We start from the raw sequence: 11,779 nt of genomic DNA on the forward strand, positions 1-11,779 counted from the left end.
CACACACACACACCCCCCCACACACACACACACACACACACACCCCACACCCCCACCCACATACAAACACACACACACACACACCCACACACACAAACATAGACGAAGACACACATGAATTATTTCATCCGAGCTGTTTGTGTAGTTTCAGATACATTCTGTTTTGTTCAAATAAAACCTGACCCCAGTTTAAAACACAGATTCTTAGCAAGGCCTCACACCTAAAATGCATTGTCTGACCCGAGATGTCACCTCTTGTATACATTGATAAAACCTTTAATTGTCTCAGGACAATGACTTAAGAGGAATCTGGATTTTGCATTTCAATCAGCAGTCTCCTTCCTAACCGTTTAAAGATTCAACAAGAGGCAGTCAGTTTTAGGTTTGTTACCTTTCTGCTGTGTCTTCTACCCTATGCCTGAGGAAGGAGCTGAGCTCCAAAAGCTTGCTTTTGCAAATAAACCTTTTGGACTATAACCTGGTGTCATGTGATTTCTGACCTTGTCCACCCCAGTCCAACACCGGCATCTCCACATCATGGGATCCAAAAGTGAAAGCACATCTACTGCATAAAGTTATCTCAAGTCGTCATAGATTTGGAGACTCAGAGAACACAATACCCCCATCCTGCATTTGTAACCCCTTCCATTCTTCAGCCAACTCCCTTTCACAATTAATAATGGAATATAATCTCAATGGAACGTAAAACATTCCGACAGGGTTGGACAGACTGAAAGCAGAGCTATTGTTTCTCCTCACCAGTGTTGTTCACCAAAGGGATCATGTTCTCAGGGTACACAGCAGCCCATTTTGGACTGAGATGAAACTAAGTACCTTGACTCAGAGATTGGTGGAAGACAAATCTCTGAATTTATTTAAGAAAGCAATAGACAGAGACTAGAGATGTCAAAGGATATAGGGAGAGAGGGGAAGTGTGACATTGAGATAGAGGATTAACCATGTTGAATGGCAGAGTGGGCTCAATGGGCTGACTGGCCTCTCCTACTCCTATTGTCCAAGTATTAGGCTTCCAAGCCACATACTATCCTCTGTCGGAAATGTATCACCATTCATTTAGAGCTGTCAGAATACAAATTCCAGGGATTGCAGCAATTTGGGACAGTTCATTACCACCTCCTCCAGAGCAATGAAGGATGGGTGATAAAATGCTGGACCAGCCAATGAAACCCACATCCTGTATGTCTATTAGTTAGAGCATTCGATCCTGACAAATCCAACAGTGATGAACATTTCTCACCTATCTAACTGGTCACGACTTCTCATCCTTTCGAAAGTCGCTGTGAGATCGTCTCTTAAACCTCCTCTATTCTGAGTTAAACACTCGGAAATTTTCCAGCTTTTCCTGGTACATAAAGTCGCTCGATCCTCTATCTGGAAAGAAAAACTTGCCTTTGCGCAACTGCTGCTTATGGCGTTTCCTCAGGGAATCTGCTGTCATGGTACTACCCTTGCCCATCTTGTGCCACCCTCATAAACTGAGTATAGCCAATCTGCACCCAACCACTCTGTGACATCCATCATCCAACTAGACCCAGGTCAATGCCTCTTTCTGATGAACTCCACCTTGCCCTCTAGAGGAGATCTCAGTACCATTTTAGCTTTGATCAAATGGCCAAAATACTGACACACTGATTTCTAGAGCTCTCTTTGGTCTTGTAGTTTCAAAACCTCTTAATTTGTCTTATGGTGTATGCATGGAGTTTCTGCATACAGTGACATATATATATATACATATATATATATAAAAATGTGCGTGAGCATATGATAGACAGGTAGCTTTCAGTACTAATGAGGCAAGCAGTTATGCATCAGGATTTCTGTTAGAAATTCCTGGCCTTTTTTAAAGCTTTCGGGGAAACACCTAAGTTGCAAATCAAGGGATTTTTTTTTTAATTTTCAGTTTGGGGTCATTCTACAAATGTCTTTGAATGAAGATGGATACATAAAGCCATGCTCCTGAGTAGATAGCTACAATACCTCAGAAAGCTAGGTTACCTCAGAAAAGAGTGTTCTGTAATAGTTTTGGAACAAATATGCTTGACTAAAACCCTGAAGAGGGTTTTTGAAGCTGAGAAAGTTTAAACTCAGGTACATGAAAGATCCAGGAAAAGACTATCAGATTTTCCAGACTGATGGTTGAAGACACAATTAGATTAAATCTATTTGGTTTTTAGAGAAGGGGATTTTTCTCTGGTTTGAGTATTGAACAAGGGGTGCTTTTGGGTACTGCACAGAGATGTTTTGAGATTAACAGGATGACACTTTACCACATGTTTCACAATTTTAAACTTGTTTTATGTATCTTCAGTTTGAGTTTACTCTGTTTACTCTGAGTAAGCTCAGTTTGAGATAAATTCTATTTTGCCTTTATTTCTTTTGTGAAATTCACTTCTGTTTTATGATTAAGACCAAAGTTGCAACATTGCATTTCAGTGTGAGATGACCTTGTTAAAAACAAAACACAACAACCATGATCTATCAAGCCAAGTTTCAGTCTGAGTTCTGACACGTCCAGTTATAAAATAGAAACATAGAAAATAGGTACGGGGGTAGGCCATTCAGCCCTTTGAGCCTGCTCTGTTATGCAATATGATTATGGTTGATCATCCAACTCAGTACTCTGTTCCTACTTTCTCTCCATCCCCTTTGATCACTCTACCCCAAGAACTATTGATAACTCCTTCTGGAAAACATTCAAAGTTTTGGTCTGAGCTGCTTTCTGTGGCAGTGAATTCCAAAGGCTCCCCACTCTCTGGATAAGGCAGCAGTGGCAGCAATGTTAGTCAGAACGAGGACCCAGCATCAGGTGTGAGCCCAGTTTTGGAGCCGGCAGCTCTAGAGGACTCCTGGCAGCGACGACACCGGAGGAGGCAAGATGGCACTGAAGAACGGTGACATGGTTCCAGCGACAGTAGCAGCTTGGCTCCAGGCCATGGCTGGGCCCGGATACCTGATGGCAGAGACAGTGGTGTTCTGGTTGCAATGGTGTGTGGGCACTCAGGGCACCCAAGTGTTCACAAACTGAGGGACGGACTTTGTGGCTTTGTTTTTGTAGTGGCAAGGACTCATCGTGGAGGGAGGGAGTGATCCTGATGTTTCCTTTAGAATCATAGAATCCCTACAGTGTGGAAACAGGCCCTTTGGCCCAACAAGTCCACACTGACCCACACAGCATCCCACCCACACCCATCCCCCTAAAAACAGACCTAATCTACACATCCCTGGACACTATGGGCAATTTAGCATGGCCAATCCACCTAGCCTGCACATCTTTGGACTATGGGAGGAAACCAGAGCACCCGGAGGAAACCCACGCAGACACGGGGAGAATGTGCAAACTCCACACAGACAGTTGCCTGAGGGTGGAATCAAACCCGGGTCCCTGGCGCTGTGAGGCAGCAGTGCTAACCACGGTGGCTCATTCAGACAGCTAGCTCAGACATGATGGGTTAAAAGCCTCCTTCAAATATTATCAGCATTCTACAGTACAGTGACACAAATGCAAATCATTCTTTCTTAAAGTACAGGAGGAAGAGTTTTGATGAGGGGGACAGCCTTTCTCGTCTCAGGCTTTTGTCCTTGCTCATATCATACATTTAATCTGACTTTGTGGGTCACTGCTGTATTTATAGTTTGGCATGTAAACCTAAACACCATTGTGAAAGTGTGCCAGTGTTTACACTGGTGCTTTCAATTAGCATCAAACTTGGCAAGCCATGAAAGGACAACACAGGAGATCTGCTCCTCTCTGATGTACTGAGCTTACGCCTCTCTCTACCCACTACATAATGGAGGGGGGGAGCAGCTCAGGATGACCTTCTCAACAGGCCCTGCCTGGTTTTTAGCTAGTGCTCCACATCGAAATGATGGCAGAGTACAGAAATTAATCTGTGATTCCCACATGAGAAAAAGCAGATGTAAGAGTAGATGCACATTCTAGTAGATGCGTTCACAAAATATACGTTGTGCTTACACAATCCTCCCTGCCTAGGTTTCTGCTATGAGCTGGGCCCATGTGGCCCAAGTACAAAGAAAATCTGAAACAAACACAAATTACTGGACAAACTCAGTTAGTCTGGCAGCGTTTGTGGAGAGAGAAACAGAGTTAATGTTGAGTCCAGTGACCCTTCTCAAGACCCATCTCCGTGTCACACTCTCTGCTTCCAATTTCCAGCATCCACTGTTCTTTGTTTTATTCCAATGAAAATCCTGTTGTTCCAAAAATAAATGGAACACCAAGATATTTTGGTGTGAAAAAAATATTATGAGCAAATTTTTGGGCCAAAATGTCATTAGGTAGGGAATTCCAGGATTTTGACCCAGTGACAGTGAAGGAACGGTGATACGTTTCCAAGTCAGGATGGCGAATGGCTTGCAGGGGAACTTGTAAGTGGTGGTGTTCCCATGTATCTGCTGCCCTTGTCCTGCTAGATAGAAGTGGTCCTGGATTTAGAAGGTGCTGTCTAAGGAGTCTTGGTGAATTTCTGCAGTGCATCTTGTAGATAGTACACACTGCTACTACTGAGCATCGGTGGTGGAGGGAGTGGATGCTTGTGGATGTGGTGCCAATCAAGCGGGCTGCTTTGTCCTGGATGGTGTCAAGCTTCTTGAGTGTTGTTGGGGCTGCACTCATCCAGGCAAGTGGAGAGTATTCCATCACACTCCTGACTTGTGCCTCGTAAATGATGGACAGGATTTGGGGAGTCAGGAGGTGAGTTACTTACCGCAGTATTCCCAGCTTCTGGCCTGCTCTTGTAGCCACTGTGTTTATGTGGAGAGTCCAGTTCAGTTTCTAGTCAATGGGAACCCCCAGGGTGTTGATATTAGGGGAATTCAATGATGCTGTTACCATAGTGATATCACAAGAAAGAAATTTGCTAGAGATATTCTTTGTTATATATTTCAGAACAGAAGGGCCCACAACCTCGGGGCATCCCAAAGAACCTTGCAGCTAATTTTGAAACATAGTCATTGTTGCAATGTAGGGGGGAGAGAGAACAGCCAGTTCTCACACATTAAACCCACATGGACCACAATGAAAGCGTCATCTGAACACTGGTTTTTGTGATGTTTGTTGATAGATACACACTGGTCTGGTCAGCAGACAGAACTCACCAGCTTTTCTTCCAAATAGTAACTGAGGGATGTTTTTATACCCAACTGAGAGTCATAGAGGTCTATAGCACAGTGAAAGGCCCTTCAGCCCTTCAAGCCTTTAATACTGGTTCACCCAATGAGGGCTTCGTTGGGTAGGCCATCCCTTTTACCCATCCCACATTGGCCAGAGCACAGATAAAAGTCAACAGTTGTGGGTCTGGAGTCACATGTAGGCCAGGCCAGGTAAGGCCTGCAAATTTCCTCTCCTGAAGAGCATTAGTGAACCAAATGGGGTTTTAACAACAATTGGCAATGGTTTCATGGTCATCATTCAACTCTTAATTCTAGATTTTTTTTTAAATTTAAAAATTGAATTTAAATTCAACCACCTGCCTTTGTGGGGTTCAAACCCAGGTCCCCAGAACATGAAACAAAAACCGAAAGAACTGCGGATGCTATAAATCAGAAACAAAAACAGCCATTGCTGGAAAAGCTCAGCAGATCTGGCAGCATCTGCGGAGAGAAATCACAGCTAGCGTTTTGGGTTGGGTGACCCTTAGTTCCGAGATGCGACCAGACCTGCTGAGCTTTTCCAGCAATTCCTGCTTTTGCCCCAGAACATTACCTGGTCTCTAGATTAATAGTCTAGCAATGAACCACTAGCCCATCACTTCACCTGCAAGAGAAGCAGAGGGGCCCAGGGTTTAATGTCTAACCTGAAGGATGGCACATCTGTAACAGTGCGAAAATCCCTCAGTACAGCACCATGAGTGTTCACCCAGGCTATACACTTAAATACTTGCATGAGGACTCAACTTCCCGTGCTGTAATGTCGAAAATTTACAGACCAGGACTGTCACTCAAGGGGATTATTACCAGTGACATGGACCAGTTGGTTCTAAATGCAGTCAAACAAAAGCAAAATATAGCTGATGTTGGAAATCTGAAACAAAATGCTGGAGAAACACAGCAGGTCTGTCAGCATCAGTGGGGGGTACGATGGGGGAAGAGGGAGAGAGAGAGAAAGGAAAATAGAGTGAATATTTCGAGTGCTTTTGTGCTGAATTCAAGTTCAGTTCTGAAGAAAACTCATACTGGGTCTGAGATATTCACTCAGTTAAAATCCGAGAGAACTGCGGATGCTGTAAATCAGGAACAAAAACAAAGTTGCTGGAAAAGCTCAGCAGGTCTGGCAGCATCTGTGAAGGAAAAAAACAGAGTTAACGTTTCAGGTCCGGTGATCTGAGGTGTTCTGAGGAAGGGTCACCGGACCCGAAACATTAACTCTTTTTTTTCCTTTCACAGACGCTGCCAGACCTGCTGAGCTTTTCCAGCAATTTCTGTCTATGTTAACTCAGTTTCTCTCTTTCGCTCCACCAACGGTGACAGACCTGCTCTGTTTCTCCGGCACTCTCTGCGTTTGTTGTTTGTTTCTGTGCCGAATGTGCCGTACCACTGAGGGTTAGGCAGTATTTGCGGGGTTACCTTGAGACCCCCACACATCAGGCAGGCAGTGAAAAGCGTCTGCCCTGCTCCTGGGTAGAGGGGGTTGAAAATCTCGCTGGGGTCCGTGGTTCCTGCAGCGGTGTCTGCTTCCAGCCCCTGTAGCTTTAACTGGGTCCACCTTGGCGCGATATCGGCGGGCAGTTCGGCAGACAGGTCCTTGGCACCTTCCAGGGCAGCAGGAAAGCTCTTGCACCTCTGTGAGTCGGTCATCTCCTGAGGCGCACGGGCCTGGTCCTTCATCGAAGCAGCCTCCTTTGTCGCAGCCATCTGTAAGACGCTCCTAGGCGTGTCGTAGTGATGGCGTACGGAGCTGGGAACCTGATACTCCGACCCGGGAGTCTCGCAAGTGCACAGGGTCCGCTCGGCGGGCCAGGCCGACGGGATGCTGAGCAAGGAGCCAAACTCATCGCTCTGGCAAACGTCCAGGCTCCCGGCGTAGGAAGAGAAGCTTCCGGAATAGGAGGAGTGGCTGGCGGTGGCGATGCCGCTGTCGGAGGAACTCTGGCGGCCCACTTCCTGCAGCTTGCGCGACCGGGGCGGCTTGGGAGGGGGCTTCGACCCACGGGTGACCTCCGCGTAGAGTTTCTCCTCAGCTGTGCCCAGCCCCTTGGCCGCCAGGCCCAGAGAGTGACCCTCTGGCAGGCCACTGATCGGCAACTGCTCTGGCCACAGGGTCATCCGACTTCCCAGGCTGGTACTGTCCGACTGGCTGGTGTCGGAGGACTCGGTCGAACTTGAAAGACTGCGGTCATCCCCTGGAGCAGAGATAACAAGACACAAATAAAAACATCCCAGGGGGAGGCACCATAGCGCTACAATATACACAGCCCAATCCTTATGCCAAGCCACACCCAAGGATGAACAGGACATTGATAAGGCCTCTTCTGGAATACTGTGTCCAGTTCTGGTGCCCCCCCACCCCCAACCCCTTATAGGAACGATATTATCGAGCTGGACAGGGTTCAGAAGGGATTTACCAGGATGTTGCCAGGTATGAAAGGTTTGAGTTATAAGGAAAGGTTGGACAGGCTGGGACTTTTTTCACTGGAGTGTAGGAGGTTGACAGGTGACCTGAGAAGTTTATAAAATAATGTGAGGTATAGATGGAGTTGATGTCATTGTCTTTTCCCTAAAATGGAGGATATCAAGACTAGGGGGCACATTTTTAAGGTAAGAGGAGAGAGATTTAAAAAAGATATGAGGGACAAATTTTTTTACACAGTGGGTAGTTTGCGTGTGGAAAGAACTTCCTGAGGAAGTGGTGGATGTGGGTACAATTACACTGTTTAAAAGACATTTGGATAAGTACACGAATAGGAAAGGTTTGGAGGGATATGGGCCAGGAGCAGGCAGGTGGGACTAGTGTAGTTTGGGATTATGTTCAGCATGGACTGGTTGGATCGAAGGGTCTGTTTCCATGCTGTATGACTCGGTGACTATGACTCTATGATCAGGGTAGGGAATAAGGCAGTGAACAATCCATGAAAGTAGTGACATATTTTATTGCCCATCTTTAATTAAGAGTCAACCACATATCTGTCTGAGGTTCTGAGGTTCTGATGAAGGGTCACCAGACCCGAAACATTAACTCTGATATTTTTCTTCACAAATGCTGCCAGGCCTGCTGAGCTTTTCCAGCAACTTCTGTTTTGTTGCTCATGTCTGTGGGTCTGGAGTTACATGTAGGCCAGACCAGATGAGAATGGCAGATTTCCTTCCGTAAACGACATTAGTGAGCTAAACAGGTTTTTAACAATTGACAGAGGTCACGTGGTCATCATTAGACTAGCTTTTCTTTCCACATTTTTACTGGATTCAAGATGCTATGATGGGATTCGACCCTGGTTTCAATGAACCCATTAGTATAGGAGTCCTGGATTACTACAGTAATGACATTACCACCAGGTCCCCAGGCTGTCCATCTGTACGACATATCAACAGAGACTTGGAATCTTCAGAGTTAACAGGGAACGCTGGTCTTACAGTACGAGGGAGGGACAGTTAGCCTGCATTGCTCAGATGGGATGGTTGTTAATGGTGTACCTTTTCTCAACAAAAATTCGGAATCACTATTGTCATATTGCCATTTGGGGAGGCAATGGCCTAGTGGTATTATCGCTGGACTATTAATCCAGAGACCCAGATAATGTTCCGGGGATCCAGGTTCAAATCCCTCCATGGCAGATGGCGGAATCTGAATTCAATAAAATATCTGGAATTAAGAATCTAATGATGGTCATGAATCCATTGTTGATTGTCAGAAAAAACCCATCTGGTTCACTGATGTCCTTTAGGGAAGGAAACTGCCATCCTTACCTGGTCTGGCCTACATGTGACTCCAGACACACAGCAATGTGGTTGACTCTAAACTGCCCTCTGGGCAATTAGGGATGGACAATAAATGCTATCTGGTCAGTGACGTCCTCATCCCATTAATGAATAAAGAGGAAAAACAAATATTGGGAAGCACAATCTGTGCACAACAGGCTCCCAGAAAAAAATAAGGAGTAAAAGCAACAAGACAGTCTGTTTTATTGGATTTGGTTAAGGGATAACTATCACCCTAGACCTCCTCAGTTTGAAACTGTACCTTGGGAACTTTGAGCAGCAGTCAGGGTGGGGAGGATGGGAGATTGGTTCAGACAACACAGCACTCCCTCAACAGGAATCACAGTGGGACAGGCAGCATCCACGGAGAGAGAGTAAGCTAATGTTTCGAGTCCACATGACTCTAATGAAGAAGCTATCCATTTCAAAGCATCCGGAATAGGGCATGGAATTGACAATGTCTGCTGCAGAGGAGAGTGTTCTAACACAGGAGGTTCAGGGCTGTTGAACCAGGCATGATGGGGAAGCAGGAATTAAAAACTCAACCAAAATATGTTAAAACATTTGCCACTTACCTCCACTGCTTTGTCGACTAGTTTGTGACAGAAGACTCAAGCGTTTCTCCAGCTCCAATGCTTCGTGGCTGATCCTCTCCTCTGTGTACGCTTGGCTCAAACTGGGATCTACAATCCAAAGGGAAGCAGTAAGGAGTTTTATCACAAAAATGTTTTGATTCCTCGATGCAGACAGACTTGGTTAACAGAGAGGACTCAGTAACCTCCAACACGGTGGCTCAGTGGTTAGCACAGCTGCCTCTCAATGCCAGGGCCCGAGTTCAATTCCAGCCTCGGGTGACTGACTGTGTGGAGTTTTCACATTCTCTCCATGTCTGCGTGGGTTTCCTCCCACAGACTGAAAATGTGCAGATTAGGTGGATTGGCCATGCTAAATTGCCCCCATAGTGCCCAGCAATGTCTATTCTAGGTGGGTTAGCCATGGTAAATGTGGGGTTATGGATATAGGGTGGGGGGTAGGGATGCTGTTTGGACGGTCGGTACAGACACGATGGATTGAATAATCTCTTCCTGCACTGTAGGGTTCCTACGATTTCTATAAATAACGGAGCCTCTAATATGTCTTTAAGCCTCAGCTGAGACAGGGATGCAGCCAGTAACGTTGTCAAAGGTTCAACTGATGGCATGGTCACCAATGGCAGCGATTCACAGGAGACCAGCATTGCAAGTGTATCTTGAATATCTCAGACACCAGTGGAGATTACTGAGACAGGGAGCAGTGAGGGTCATGGAGGGATTTGGAAACAAGGTTGCTTTACTGGGGGCCACCAGGATGACAGGGGAACAGGCCTCCCCACATGGACAGCAGAGATTCTGGATGACCTCAAGTTTACAAAGGTTGGAATGTGGGAGACCAGCCAGGAATGGTTTGGAGCGGTCAAGTTCAGAGGTTTAAAATTAAAAATCATGAATGAGGACTCTCAGCAGTATGCGAGCAGACAGACAGGGTCTAAATCAAAACTGAAAGAACTGCAGATGCTGGAAATCAGAAACAAAAACAGAAATTGCCAGAAAAGATCAGCACGTTTGACAGCATATGTGGAGAGACAACAGAGTTAATGCTTTGGGTCCCGTGCCCCTTTGGAAGGGTCACTGGACCTGAAACATTAACTCTGATTTCTCTCTATAAATGCTGCCAGACCTGCTGAGCTTTTCCAGCAATTTTTGTTTTAGTTTGAGACACAGCGAAGTTACAGAGGTGGTAAGATTGGTCTGGCTGATGGTGCCAATGAGAGATTATAAGATCACTGTGGGATTCACATGACAGACCAAGGCTACAAACAGAGTTGGCTTAACCCCAGACTGTTGCCGGGGTGAGGGTTAGAGTCAGTAACTAGGCAACGGATCGCAGAGTGAGAAAACTCAGGCAGTGGTAGCTGTCCCAATACCAGCTTCTGGTGGTTCACCCACTGTTCTCAGCACAAGTCCAAGGGCCTGGTTTTATTTAAGTCCAAGGACTTGAAAGGGATCTAATTCAACTCAAAGTCACATTCAGAACACTGAAGGATACATGATCTCCTTATGTGGAGATAAGGAGATATGGAAAGGTTAACTAATCAAGTGCTTCTTTATTCAACAGGGCATGTCCTTGCACTTGGGCTCTGATCTATCTGCACCTTCCAGCTTTGTCCTGCTCCATGGTTAAGCTACAACCAAGATCTGAAGACTCTCTGGTAACCACGCAATGGCCACTTTGTTTCCTGGAAGTTTGGCTGTCTACATTGCACTGATACAAGCTGTTTTGTCTCGCTAGATTGCCAATGTTCTGGGTCCCTTTAGACCTTTAGTTAGTCCTTGACATGAAGTAAGACTCTCTCCCTTCTGTAGTGCTGTAAACTCTCTCTTTACACTAGCACAGTAAATGCAGCTACCTAGTACGGTGTGTCCTCAGCTATGTCCCTCCTAAGCTCAGTTTTCCTCTCACTGATGACAGAGGCACATCAGAACTACCATTAGCATACCCACTTTTGCCATACCACAAACCATTCCCTTCCTCATCTCCTATTGCTCCCCAGGAGCACACATCATGGAGGTCCATGAAGTTACCCAGAAGCCTCATGCTCCACTGCCTTTTGTCTTTCATGTAGAGACACCCCTAGTCTCAGTGCCCACCACCCAACACCTTTGGTGCAGTTGATACAGAAGAAGAGAAAAAACACTCATTTAGAAGATCATAGAATCCCCTACAGTGTGGAAACAGGCCCTTCAGCCCAACACGTCCACACCGACCCTCAGAGCATCCCACCTTTTTT

At 45.9% G+C, this 11,779-nt stretch overlaps 1 protein-coding gene across 1 annotated transcript in view; it reads right to left on the minus strand.

The window, feature by feature from the left end:
- Positions 1-11,779, minus strand: part of dok7b (docking protein 7b) — a 93,926-nt gene that overhangs the window by 50,262 nt on the left and 31,885 nt on the right. Inside the window, exons 4-5 of the mRNA XM_048594088.1 lie at positions 9,528-9,635; positions 6,604-7,379 (exon numbers count right to left, since the gene is read on the minus strand). Coding sequence (XP_048450045.1) covers positions 6,604-7,379; positions 9,528-9,635 — 884 coding nt within the window. The remainder of the gene's footprint in view (positions 1-6,603; positions 7,380-9,527; positions 9,636-11,779) is intronic.

The sequence above is a fragment of the Rhincodon typus genome, chromosome 3, assembly GCF_021869965.1.
Source record: "Rhincodon typus isolate 14 chromosome 3, sRhiTyp1.1, whole genome shotgun sequence".
Taxonomy (NCBI): Eukaryota; Metazoa; Chordata; class Chondrichthyes; order Orectolobiformes; family Rhincodontidae; genus Rhincodon; species Rhincodon typus.